Source organism: Salvelinus alpinus, chromosome 4, assembly GCF_045679555.1.
Source record: "Salvelinus alpinus chromosome 4, SLU_Salpinus.1, whole genome shotgun sequence".
Taxonomy (NCBI): domain Eukaryota; kingdom Metazoa; phylum Chordata; class Actinopteri; order Salmoniformes; family Salmonidae; genus Salvelinus; species Salvelinus alpinus.
Window position 1 is genome coordinate 67209649 of NC_092089.1, and position 14661 is coordinate 67224309.

Below are 14661 nucleotides of genomic sequence, written 5' to 3' on the forward strand. Positions count from 1 at the left end.
TCAATTGATTGGACATGATTTGGAAAGGCACACACACACCTGTCTATATGAGGTCTCACAGTTGACAGTGCAAGTCAGAGCAAAAACCAAAACATGAGGTCGAAGGAATTGTCCATAGAGCTCCGAGACAGGATTGTGTCGAGGCACAGATCTGGGGAAGGGTACCAAAACATTTCTGCAGCATCGAAGGTCCCCAAGAACACAGCGGCCTCCATCATTCTTAAATGGAAGATGTTTGGAACCACCAAGACTCTTCCTAGAGCTGGCCACCCGGCCAAACTGAGCAATCGGGGGAGAAGGGTCTTGGTCAGGGAGGTGACAAAGAACCCGATGATCACACTGACAGAGCTCCAGAGTTCCTCTCTGGAGATGGGAGAACCTAACAGGACAACTATCTTTGCAGCAATCCACCAATCAGGCCTTTATGGTATAGTGGCCAGACGGAAGCCACTCCTCAGTAAAATGCACAATAGCCCGCTTGGAGTTCACCAAAAGGCCCCTAAAGGACTCTCATGAGAAACAAGATTCTCTGGTCTAATGAAACCAAGATTGAACTCTTTGGCCTGAATGCCAAGCGTCACATCTGGAGGAAACCTGGCACCAACCCTACGGTGAAACATGGTGGTGGAAGCAGCATAATGATGTGGGGATGTTTTTCCACGGCAGGGACTGGGAGACTAGTCAGGATTGAGGCATAGATGAACGGAGCAAAGTACAGAGAGATCCTTGATGAAAACCTGCTGCAGAGCACTCAGGACCTCACACTGGGGTCAAGATGAACCTTTCAACAGGACAACGACCCTAAGTACACTGTTTTCTAAAAACCTGTTTCTGCTTTGTCATTATGGGGTATTGTGTGCAGATTGAGGGGGGGAAAAACAAATGAATCAATTATAGAATAAGGCTGTAATGTAACAATGTGGAAAAAGTCGAGTGGTCTGAATACTTTCAGAATGCACTGTATATGGTTTTTGGAAGGTCCATACAGGCTACTACTGGTAAAATTAAAATATGTCTTCTTTATATTACAGTATTTAGTATTCAATAACTTTTTTATTCAAGTAATAATGCAGTAGTTAAGGCACTTAACATGCTATTGAACAGACCATTCACTTAAAAAGCAGACTAATAATGGACTTTAATATTTCAGACATAAGGTACCATTAAGGTAGCCTGGGTACCAGTCTCTTTAGCTAATCCTAATTGACAATGACAAGGAGTGGAACATTAGGTAAAGAGACTGGTACTCAGACTACCGGTAAGGCATCATTGAAAGTAAACAGAACGTAAAATTGCATCTCAATTACAATGTGTGTGATTACATAAAATCTCCATTGTCTCTTTAACCCATTTGTTCTTTAAAATGATTAATGTCTATTGCCACGTTCACATGCTAGTTGGAACCACAAAACTCTGAAATGTCCAACTTGTAAGTCGTGCCGCGTTCAACCACTTAGCAAGTTGGACATTTGAGTTTCCTAGTTCCCGACTAGCACGTGAACACGGCATGACTCACTGAGCTTGACTTTTAAACACGGTACGCAAAAAGCAAAATTTAAAAAAAGGCCAGGTACTAATAATACAAACCATTCATTAAATACACAGTGGGTGGAGTGGGGGTTGAGGAGGGTAGCTCGGATTTCAACTGACCTTTCATTTCCTTCATGTTACATATGGGCTTTGACGTGTGGATAAAAGAGACGTAATGCAACATGTCGGGTTTATTCATTAAGTAAACCCCTGAGAAGGTAAGCAGGGGAAGTCCCAGTGTAAAGGGCAAGTTGGCCCGAGGCCGCATGTTTCCACACACCTGGCCCCACTGTATCTGACCCCCGTGCTGCTTTTCTCAAGTATGCCTTTGTGCATCACGGCGGCATATCTTATCAGAGTACATTCTTTGGTCTCCCGCGGCCCGCTGCCTCTCTACCTGTACAGTATGCCCATTCAACAACAGTGATGCAACATTGTCTATATCACAGCTGATCTTTTTGAGCCCAAAGCTCTGCATGCACGTGTTATTCTAAAATGAGGAGAATCGATAAAATCGTGGTACCAATTTCAAATGCGCTTAGCTAACCACTTGGGACCAACTTGTCCTCTGTGCACCGCAGTGCAGAACAAGCAGCTCTGTCCGTCTCATCTGCACCACTCACAGTATACCAGTCCTGAGTGTACATAGCCATTAGTTCAGTAGCTGCACCACGCAATGACCCCATATCATCAAATCATCACATGGGGCCTTCTCAAGCCGCCTCCATTATGTCTTCAATGATGGCTGTCTCCCGCTCCACCAGCTGGCTGGTTAGGTCGGGGGGCTGCAGTTCTGGCGGCTCCAATGGCACCAGCACCATGGTGGCGGTGGTGGAATAGGAATTGGGTTGCGCCTGCCCCTCTCTCCCCCCACCCCTGCGGCAGCAGATACAGCAGCAGACGCAGGCCAGGCAGTCGTGCACGTTGTGCCTGAAGAGGCGCCGACACGGGTGGCAGAACTGGTAGAAGAGTAGCATGAAGAGCACGGCCAGGCTGTAGCAGATGAGCAGCTGAGCCACCAGCAACGGGGCACACACGTACTCGTAGAAGTCCGACTTGTGGAAGTACCAGAGGGTGATGAGCGCGCCGTTCTCGAGGAAGCGTCCGCCGTAGTAGGCGGCCAGGCGGCCCCAGCGCTGCTTCTTCTCGATGAGATCGCGGTGGCCCAGGTCCAGCTGCACGGCCGACCAGCAGAAGATGTTGATGCAGGCGTACAGGAAGGTAACCAGCGACAGCACCACTGTGGTGCCCAGCTTGCTGAAGTTCTTCTCTACGTTGTCGGGCAGCGAGGCACGTCGCGCCCAGAATTCGACCCAGGGCAGCAGGAAGAAGAAGAGAAGGTTGCCTAGGCCAACGGGGATCACCCAGTAGGTGAGCGCCGTGCTGAACAGTACTAGGGAGGTGACGCGCGTGGCGATCTCCAGGACCCGCCACAGGATCATGCAGAGGTAGGCGGCCGGGCGCAGCCGCACCTTGTAGTCGTCGTAACGGATGTTGATGGCCAGCACGCTGCACACCAGGGCCCCGTAGGTGACGGAGATGAGGCAGATAATCATCAGAGTCACTGGGATGAACACAGAGACAAAGCACTTGTTAGACCCTCCAAAACAAGACATACAGCATCCACCATTAATGTCATCAAGAGAACTCTTACTTCTGGTGGGGAGTAAGTACTTCTCCTGGATGGTGGCGTACAGCTGCAGGGTGAGCTGGGGGGTGGAGCCCAGGAAGGCCTGGATGACGGCGGTGCGTTTGAAGGCGTTCCGGTGGGTGGCCAGCTTGCGCTCTGAGTGGCCAATCTCCCACTCCATGGGCGTGCCCTGGTCTTTCTTCAGCTTGATCTTCCTGGAGATGGTCACGTACGGCTCCTCCTCTTTACCTGCCTTAAAATAAACCATCAGAGCCTCGAAACACCTGAGGAGAGAAGAGGGCCATTGAAAATTGAGCAATTCCACATAACCACCAAAGGGCAATACAGGCTAACAAAAAAACATTGTCTTGTTTATTTTCAGTCAAGGGTTTGTATTATCATTCAATAAATATCATATTTTGCTTCACATTTAAATTTGAGACTGAAATGTGACATTTATATATGACTCCACCAGAGGGCAGTCTATGTGACAGCCTTTGCATGACTGACAAAGCACTGAAATCTAAGAAGGGTGTGTTTGTTCCCTTCCCAGAGGTAAATGCTTTCACTGTTCACTGTGAAACATGAGGTGTAGCTCTCCTTTACGTCTGTTTATGTTGAAAGGTACCAGTGCAAGGGTTAGCTGTACACAAGGCACTTAATAGCATCCAATGTATCCACACTCAACTAGTAAATCACAGCACGTTGCTGGAATGTTGTCTTTCAGACCAAAACAGCTCCTAAATTTGGACATGGGCTTTAGGGGAGAGAACACACAGACAGGCTAGCTACTACTAGGATTCACTTCCTGGCAGCTCAGCTGTGTGCTGCTACGAGAGCCCTCTGGCATACAGTCCGACAGCCATTTTCAGCCGCTGTGTTTTTTCAGCTGTTGTGGTGCTGGTTGAATCACGTTGGCTGTGACCTTGCGGCGCATAACCAAAACATGCAGCCCCTCGTCTTTGACTTCAACTCTCGCTGAACTGAGAGACATTTAAAGGAGGGGTAAGGAAGGCGCTCTGTGCCATCCACAAGCTGCCTTATCGCTCTAGTGGTACTACTATACTGGTAGCCTATGCATAAGAATCGAGGCTATCTTGTCTGATTGCACAATCATGAAACTAAGGTCTACAGATGGAGAGCAGTAGCATGCACAAGACTGATTTACTTCCAGGGAAATTTGGCATCCTAATGCAGCTGAGAATGAGTGCTGAGTCAGTCTAGCTAGCCAGCCAGCCAGCACTGAAAAAACGACTAAGAGACTAAATGCATTTCACTTACAGGAAAAAGCATGGCTGAGAAAAAGGTTGGCTGGCAGAATCAATATGCCCGATGTCCACAGCAGCATCTAATGGTACCATTGGCTGAAGCAAAGTGCCTACTGCCAGGTAATCACTCCCAGGCCATAAAAATCACTTTGCTCTCAGCTTATAGTACAAGTTCTTGTAAAAAGAGCAAAGTAAAACACACATGCAATAAGGAAATACCTTAAAAAAGGGGTGACTGAACTTCCTGGTTTGGTCTTGTTTTTCAGCTTGGTTATTAAGAAATGCAGTGGCCATGACTGAAGCCAAATTAGTTGTCTGTGGGGGGGGGGTAATGTGGGTGTCTCGTGTGTGTGTTCGCAAGTGGCAAGCGTTTGTACATTCACTCTGTCAAAACAGTTCACAGTTAGTCACTCACCCTTCTAGATGACCCGGTTACACTGTTTTCAAGTTGTGTGCCTTGAAGTCGCCTAGGCTAGATAGTGCTAGCTTCAGCTGGCTGGTGTGGTTTGACATTGTATAGCCCATGTCAATACGTTACACAATGTAAATGGGACAATATTTTCATGAAGCACATACAGTACACGTCCAAAAGTACGTGGACATGTGCTCAAACATCTCATGCCAAAATCATGGCCATTAATACGGAGTTGGTCCCCCCTTTGCTGCTATAACAGCCTCCACTCTTCTGAGAAGGCTTTCCACTAGAGGTTGGAACATTGCTGCGGGGACTTGCTTCCATTCAGCCACAAGAGCATTAGTGAGGTCTGGCACTGATGTTGGGCGATTAGGTCTGGCTCACAGTCGGCGTTCCAATTCATCCCAAAGGTGTTTTATGGAGTTGAGGTCAGGGCTCTGTGCAGGCCAGTCAAGTTCTTCCACACCAATCTTGACAAACCATTTCTGTATGGACCTCCCTTTGTGGACGGGGGCATTGTCATGCTGAAACAGGAAAGGGCCTTCCCCAAACTGTTGCCACAAAGTTGGAATGACAGAATCGTCTAGAATGTCATTGTATGCTGTAGCGTTAATATTTCCCTTCACTGGAACTAAGGGGCCTAGCCCAAACCATGAAAAACAGCCCCAACCATTATTTCTCCTCCACCAAACTTTACAGTTGGCACTATGCATTCAGGCAGGTAGCGTTCTCCTAGCGTCCTCCAAACCCAGATTCGTCCATTGGACAGCCAGATGGTGAAGCGTGATTCATCACTCCAGAGAACGCGTTTCCACTGCTCCAGAGTACAATGGTGGCGAGCTTTACACCACTCCAGCCGACACTCGGCATTGTGCATGGTTCCAGAGGCAGTTTGGAACTCGGTAATGAGTGTTGCAACCGAGGACAGACTATTTTTACACGCAACGCGCTTCAGCACTCGGCGGTCCCGTTCTGTGAGATGGTGGCCTACCACTTTGCGGCTGAGCTGTTGTTGCTCCTAGACGTTTCCACTTAACAATAGCAGCACTTACAGTTACAAGGCAGCTCTAGCAGTGCAGAAACAAACTGACTTGTTGGAAAGGTGGCATTCTATGACAGTACCACGTTGAAAGTCAGAGCTCTTCAGTAAGTCCATTCTACTGTCAAGGTTTGTCTATGGAGATTGCATAGCTGTGTGCTCAATTTTATACACCTGTCAGCAACGGGTGTCACTGAAATAGCCAAATTCACTCATTTGAAGGGGTGTCAACATACTTTTGTAAATAGTGTATTTTAATACTTTCAATATTTGTATATGAATTTCTACAATTTATAGTTGGTTTGAGGTTTGTCACTGAAATTTGGAGCTATTGACATTTTCATATATTGTCCCATGTTATTTAATGATGGTCCCCAACTAGCCCCATAGGGATATCAAATGTCAAACCAAATTGGCCATGGGCATTACGAACGGGTCAGGTGCACCTGTGCTCTGAATTTATGATCACTTGGGTGCTGCCAGTTGTGGGCAGGATTTGAGAAACCCTGCTTTAAGGCATGGGCTGCAGTTCAAGCAACTGCGGCTTTTGTATACATTGAAAATGTCACAAGGGCGGTTTCATCATCAGGAAATACTTTCAACATGCTCCTTAAGGTCCAGTAGAGATTTCTCACCCTGTTATGCTTAACAGTGCTTTGACATAACACCCACAAGAGACAGTGGTGGCAAAAATAAAAGATCAATTTTGACCTTCGGACAAATTCAATTTCTTTGAGTGTTTGCACTAAGTTAGCATTTCAGAATACAGGACATCAAGACACCAACCGTTCTTCACTGTGTGTAAACACTTTCAGAGTTGCATGATGGGACAGGGACAGTAGTGACTAAGTATGTAGCCTCCTCTGCCTCGGAGGATAATTATATTCTCTTAGACAAGCTGTGACAAGGGTCACTCAAGCAGGGAACCAACCTGACACTATACAGAGATTCCCAGTTGGCCATGTGACATCTTGTCAACATACAGTATTATCTCAGAAAAGCTACATTGCTTGTGAAACTTTACTGTGTGTTCATTCATTGACATGTGAGCATGTGAGTTACAAGACGGATACAACCCTGTGAGCTAGAGTCCTTGCCTGTTACTTGGTAAAGCAAGCCGTGCAGTCAACAACATTCAAACCCTTGGGCGGAGTTGCTAGGCAACATGCAATATTGAATTGCGCCCACACAGCAGATGATCTGATGATGATGACGACATCATCCACCATGCTCCACAGGAAGTGCACAACAGATCAGCCCAGAGCAGAGATGTGGTCTGTGGAAGTAACTGGAACTAACGCACAGCTGTTTATCTAGTGCATCTGTTTTTGACACAGTTAACCGTTCACTTAGAAACAAAATATGGTTTAAGGCAGGAAAATGTCAGGTCGGGAATGATATGTAGCTTCCTCTACGGAGGGAACCACATCCCCAAACAAGCCACCCTCCAGAGTATAATTATAGAACTGTGTAGCTGTAGCAGAAAAACCCTGAAACCGACCTTGTTCTATTTCTTCTGAAAACAAACAAATCCAAAGGTCTGATTCTCACTGATCAGCACTGCTACAGTGAGGGAGTGGGGGAGCATGGCTGTAAACAGTGTGCCAATGTCATGCCTTGTGCGGGCTTGGAAAATGCCTGCTAGTCAGTCACTTGATTTGCCATAAAAGGTGGAGCTAGTACAGTCAGAGATCACGCCAAACCTGCCCTTTGAATTGAACATACACAGTGCATTCGGAAAGTATTCAGACCCCTTGACGTTTTCCACATTTTGTTACTTTACAGCCTTATTATGATATTGATTGAATAGTTTTTCCCCTCATAAATCTACACCCAATACCCCATAATGACAAAGCAAAAACAAGTAAAAATGTTTTTGCAAATTTATATATTTTTTTATTAAATACCACATTTACATAAGTATTCAGACCCTTTACTCAGTACTTTGTTGAAGCACCTTTGGCAGCGATTACATTTACATTTACGTCATTTAGCAGACGCTCTTATCCAGAGCGACTTACAAATTGGTGCATTCACCTTATGATATCCAGTGGAACAACCACTTTACAATAGTGCATCTAACTCTTTTAGGGGGGGGGGGGGGGGGGGGGGGGGGGGTTAGAAGGATTACTTTATCCTATCCTAGGTATTCCTTAAAGAGGTGGGGTTTCAGGTGTCTCCGGAAGGTGGTGATTGACTCCGCTGACCTGGCGTCGTGAGGGAGTTTGTTCCACCATTGGGGTGCCAGAGCAGCGAACAGTTTTGACTGGGCTGAGCGGGAACTGTACTTCCTCAGAGGTAGGGAGGCGAGCAGGCCAGAGGTGGATGAACGCAGTGCCCTTGTTTGGGTGTAGGGCCTGATCAGAGCCTGAAGGTACGGAGGTGCCGTTCCCCTCACAGCTCCGTAGGCAAGCACTACGGAGCTGTGCTTACAGCCTTGAGTCCTCATGGGTATTTTATTGTATTTTTTTTTATTTAACTATGCAAGTCAGTTAAGAACAAATTCTTATTTACAATAACAGCCTATACCGACCATAACCCAGACGACGCTGGTCCAATTGTGCGCCGCCCTATGGGACTCCCAATCACGGCCGGTTGTGATACAGCGTGGATTCAAACCAGGGTGTCTGTAGTGAAATGGATTAAATAGTCCCCCCCCCCCTCAATCTACACACAATACCCCATGACAAAGCAAAAACAGGTTTAGACAATTTTGCAAAAGTATTAAAAAGAAAAACTGAAATGTCACATTTACATAAGTATTCATACCCTTTACTCAGTACTTTGTTGAAGCACCTTTGGCAGTGATTACATCCGAGTCTTTTTGGGTATGACGCTAAAAGTTTGGCACACTTGTATTTGGGCAATTGTTGCAATAATGTACCTAACCATGAACATCAATGCCTTTCTTAAAATCAATACACAAGTATATATTTCTAAACCTGCATATGTAGTTCAAAGAAATTCATACTAGCAGGCAATATTAACTAGGAAAATTGTGTCACTTCTCTTACGTTCAGTGCAAGCAGAGTTAGGGTATATGCAGCAGTTTTGGCTGCTTGGCTCATTGCGAACTGTGTGAAGACCATTTCTTCCTAACAAAGACCGTAATTAATTTCCCAGAATTTTACATAATTATGACATAACATTGAAGGTTGTGCAATGTAACAGCAATATTTAGATTTAGGGTGTCCACACATTCGATAAAATACGGAACGGTTCTGTATTTCACTGAAAGAATACATTTTTTGTTTTTGAAATTATAGTTTCTGGATTTTACCATATTAATGACCAAAGGATCATATTTCTGTCGGTTTATTATATTATAATTAAGTATATGATTTGATATAGCACTGACTGAGCGGTGGTAAGCCACAGCAGGCTCGTAAGCATTCATTCAAACAGCAGCTCTAAGCAATGCTGGGATGTGTAACGGATGTGAAATGGCTAGCTAGTTAGCGGGTACGCGCTAATAGCGTTTCAATCAGTTACGTCACTTGCTCTGAAACCTAGAAGTAGTGTTGCCCCTTGCAGAGGGCCGCGGCTTTTGTGGAGCGATGGGTAACGACGCTTCGTGGGTGTTAGTTGTTGATGTGTGCAGAGGGTCCCTGGTTCGCGCCCGAGGTCGGGGCGAGGGGACGTACTAAAGTTATACTGTTACATTGGTGCCGTGACCCGGATTACTGGTTGCTGCGGAAAAGGAGGAGTTTGAAAAGGGGGTGAGTGTAACGGATGTGAAATGGCTAGCTAGTTAGCGGGTACGCGCTAATAGCGTTTCAATCAGTTACGTCACTTGCTCTGAAACCTAGAAGTAGTGTTGCCCCTTGCTCTGCAAGGGCCGCGGCTTTTGTGGAGCGATGGGTAACGACGCTTCGTGGGTGTCAGTTGTTAATGTGTGCAGAGGGTCCCTGGTTCGCGCCCGAGGTCGGGGCGAGGGGACGTACTAAAGTTATACTGTTACAGATGCACAGCGCTGTTTACGACTTCAAGCCTATCAACTCCCGAGATTAGGTTGGCAATACTAAAGTGCCTATAAGAACATCCAATAGTCAATGGTATATGAAATACAAATGGTATAGAGGGAAATAGTCTTATAATTCCTATAATAACTACAACTTAAAACTTCTTAACTGGGAATATTGAAGACTCGTGTTAAAAAGAACCACCAGCTTTCATATGTTCTCATGTTCTGAGCAAGGGACTTAAACGTTAGCTTTTTTACATGGCACATATTGCACTTTTACTTTCTTCTCCAATGCTGTGTTTTTGCATTATTTTAACCAAATTGAACATGTTTCATTATTTATTTGAGACTAAATTGATTTTATATATGTATTATATTAAGTTAAGTTAATAAAATAAAAGTGTCAGCGTACACATCACAGACAAACTGAAATGGTCCACCAACACAGACAGTGTGGTGAAGAAGGCACAACAGCGCCTCTTCAACCTCAGGAGGCTGAAGAAATTTGGCTTGTCACTCAAAACCCTGACAAACTTTTACAGATGCACAATCGAGAGAATCCTGTCGGGCTGTATCACAGCTTGGTACAGCAACTGCACTTCCCTCAACCGCAAGGCTCTCCAGAGGGTGGTGCGGTCTGCACAACGCATCACCGGGGGTAAACTACCTGCTCTCCATGACACCTACAGCACCCGATGTCACAAGAAGGCCAAAAAGATCATCAAGGACAATAACCACCCGAGCCACTGCCTGTTCACACCGCTATCATCCTGAAGGCGAGGTCAGTACAGGTGCACCACAGCTGGACCGAGAGACTGAAAAACAGCTTCTATCTCAAGGCCATCAGACTGCTAAACAGCAATCACTAACTCAGAGAGGCTGCTGCCTACATTGAGACCCAATCACTGGCCACTTTAATAAAATGGATCACTAGTCACTTTATACAATGCCACTCTAAATAATGTTTACATATCTTACATTACTCATGTCACATGTATAAACTGTATTTTATACCATCTATTGCACCTTGCCTATGCCGCTCGGTCATCGCTCATCCATATACTTACATGTACATATTCTCATTCACTCCTTTAGATTTGTGTGTATTAGGTGTGTATTAGTTGTTGGGGAATTGTTAGATTACTTGTTAGATATTACTGCACCGTTGGAACTAGAAGCACAAGCATTTCGCTACACTTTCATTAACATCTGCTACCCATGTGTATGTGACAAATAAAATTTGATTAGATTTGATAACAAAATATGGAAAAAGTAATGGGGTCTGTATTCTTTCCAAAAGGCACTGTATGTAGATATAAGGTGTTTATTAGAATAGAACCATCTATTGTCTTACAATATATACCATTTAGAGAAATCTCAAGTGATATGACATGGGGCACTGCTTCCACATTCCAGTCCTAGGCTCTTCTAGATATTTGAATACTTCACACACATAGCTGATAATCACGCTTCACTTCTAATTGAGCACATTCACCTCGCAGATTCAAGGCAGTCCTGGTTGCGGAAATGAAAAGATTGAACGCAGAACACCTCAAATGAAATAGGAAACAGCGTTATTCTGCTTTTCTGGGTCTTTTTTAAATCTGTACTATGGAATGGTAAGCAATGCAGAGGTAAAGTCAACATGCTGAAGGCCTACTTCGCACAGTGTTATGGGCCACACCCGCAGTTATCTACTAGGCCTACAGTGATCAAATTGTAAAATCCAAGATTCTGTTGACACACCAAAGTTAACCAACAGTATCACTCAGATATGCTCAGTTTTGAAACAGCAACCAGACACCACCTTAACTCAACAGTGACAAATGACTCACGGTTGGTTCAACAAGTCTAGACACAAAGAGAAACCTTAACTGTCATGGGGTAAAAGAGTGCTTTACAGAAATGTCAGTATTAGAGCCTTCAAAGCTTGTGCATTTCACAACAAAACAAAATGAGAGCTATGATTGGTGTCATTTCAGCCAATTAGATACAGTTGAAGTCGGAAGTTTACATACACTTAGGTTGGAGTCATTAAAACTCATTTTCAACCACTCCACAAATGTATTGTTAACAAACTATAGTTTTGACAAGTCAGTTAGGACAGATACTTTGTGCATGACAAGTAATTTTTCCAACAATTGTTTAGACAGATTATTTAACTTATAATTCCCTGTATAAATTCCAGTGGGTCTGAAGTTTACATTCACTAAATTGACTGTGCCTTTAAACAGCTTGGAAAATTCCAGAAAATTATGTCATGGCTTTAGAAGCGTCTAATAGGCTAATTGACATCATTTGAGTCAATTGGAGGTGTACCTGTGGCTGTATTTCAAGGCCTACCTTCAAACTCAGTGCCTCTTTGCTTGACATCATGGGAAAATCAAAAGAAATAAGCCAAGACCTCAGAGTAAAAATTGTAGACCTCCACAAGTCTGGTTCATCCTTGGAAGCAATTTCCAAACGCCTGAAGGTACCACGTTCATCTGTACAAACAATAATACGCAAGCATAAACACAATGGGACCACGCAACCGTCATACCGCTCAGGAAGGAGACGCGCTCTGTCTCCTAGAGATGAACGTACTTTGGTGCGAAAAGTGCAAATCAATCCCAGAACAACAGCAAAGGACCTTGTGAACATACTGGAGGAAACAGGTACAAAAGTATCTATATCCACAGTAAAACTAGTCCTCTATTGACATAACCTGAAAGGCCGCTCAGCAAGGAAGAAGCCACTGGTCCAAAACCGCCATAAAAAAGCCAGACTACGGTTTGCAACTGCACATGGGGACAAAGATCGTACTTTTTGGAGAAATGTCCTCTGGTCTGATGAAACAAAAATAGAACTGTTTGGCCATAATGACCATTGTTATGTTTGGAGGAAAAAGGGGGAGGCTTGCAAGCCGAAGAACACCATCCCAACCGTGAAGCACGGGGTGGCAGCATCATGTTGTGGGGGTGATTTGCTGCAGGAGGGACTGGTGCACTTCTTAAAATAGATGGCACCATGAGGAAAGAAAATTGTGGATATATTGAAGCAACATCTCAAGACATCAGTCAGGAAGTTAAAGCTTGGTAGCAAATGGGTCTTCCAAATCGACAATGACCCAAAGCGTACTTCCAAAGTTGTGGCAAAATGGCTTAAGGACAACAAAGTCAAGGTATTGGAGTGGCCATCACAAAGCCCTGACCTCAATCCTATAGAAAATTTGTGGGCAGAACTGAAAAAGCTTGTGAGCAAGGAGTCCTACAAACCTGACTCAGTTACACCAGCTTTGTCAGGAGGAATGGTCCAAAATTCACCCAACTTATTGTGGGAAGCTTGTGAAAGGCTACCTGAAACGTTTGACCAAAGTTAAACAATTTAAAGGGAATTCTACCAAATACTAATGTATTTGAGTGTATGTAAACTTCTGAACCACTGGAAATGAGATGAAAGAAATAAAAGCTGAAATAAATCACTCTACTATTATTCTGACATTTCACATTCTTAAAATAAAGTGGTGATCCTAACTGACCCAAGACAGGGAAACTTTACTAGGATTAAATGTCAGGAATTGTGAAAAACTGAGTTTAAGAGTTTAAATGTATTTGGCTACGGTGTATGTAAACGTCCGACTTCAGCTGTATGTGAAACGAATGAAAAATGTGTCTGATCTAAACTAAGATTAATTTCGGAATACCAATGACCGCAAAATTGAGGTTGATCTCATTGTGAATTGTCACATGTGCCTGGGGTATACTCATTACGGAAACCGTTTAGGGACCAAACAGAGCAAAATTTGAGTTTCTATTGGACAAATTCAGGTAGGGCCTTTCCCGTTTTGTTCCGTTTGGCATAATAAATACACCTCAGGCAGTGGCAGTTCAAACCCATTTAGAAGTGGGTTGACAAATTAGCAGTTGTGACTCACGCAGCCTACTGTAGATACATGTCTGACAGAGGTGTAAATGAGAGGGTCTATCTTAACCATGACCCACTTCGCATCTAGTCAAACAGGTTTGAAGAGACGGGAAAATACTGCCCTGATTCTAGGATAAGTGAGTTAACATTGTAGAGCATTTTACTCTCCACAGGCATTTCTTAGTAGGCCTGTTGCAGGAAAGAGAGTTCACTGGGGACTAAAGTATATGAACCTGCGGTGCAGTCAAGTGCTCTTGTCCCTGTGAGGCAGTAGAACAGTCCTATATAAGCCATTTTACATATTACCCTCTCCTTCGAAAAGCTTCCTCACTCACAGTTCCACCTGTCAACTGGTACACTTCCCCAGCATCCTACCCGAGAGAGCACCAGAATGATCCCACCAATGTAGGGAGTGAGAACAGCTGATTGGGGGCCAGAGGTGAGAGCTCTATTCCCTGTATCAGGAAAGCCTGGGCCTTGGGTAAAGGCAGTACAACACTCATTACATTAGGCTACTAACTCAGCACTGTGATGACTTGGCACCATACCTACCTAATGAGTGGGCCCAGGAGTAGTAGATGCAAGAAGAGGACCAGGGGGCGGTCTCTTCCCAAGTCTCTATGAATGAATGTCAGCGCCAATTGAGTCAATACAGCGGGCACCAACATGAAGGTGATGGTCAACCCCATCCAGGTGTCGTCATCGCTCTTGTGGTACATGTTGCAAAGCACAGCTGCGCAGACAAACTCAGCGCAATACAACAAAGTGGCCAACACCACGCTGAAAGGGGGTTGAATGTTACTGTGGTTTACAACCAACATGACTCCGTTTTCAGAGGGGGATTCCTGGTGGAATTGCTCGACGTCCGAGATGTTTACGACTGGCTCGCCCTCTTCTTCCATGGCTCAA

General features: G+C 44.7%; 1 protein-coding gene across 1 annotated transcript; it reads right to left on the reverse strand.

The window, feature by feature from the left end:
* Nucleotides 1-1033: 1033 nt before the first annotated feature.
* On the reverse strand, nt 1034-14654 carry xkrx (XK related X-linked). Its single transcript, XM_071398592.1, has 3 exons — nt 14305-14654; nt 3185-3444; nt 1034-3094 (listed from the first exon to the last, which is right to left on the reverse strand). The coding sequence occupies exons 1-3, from the start codon at nt 14652-14654 to the stop codon at nt 2244-2246; spliced, it is 1461 nt and encodes a 486-aa protein (XP_071254693.1). The 3' UTR covers nt 1034-2243.
* Between the last annotated feature and the right edge of the window lie 7 nt (nt 14655-14661).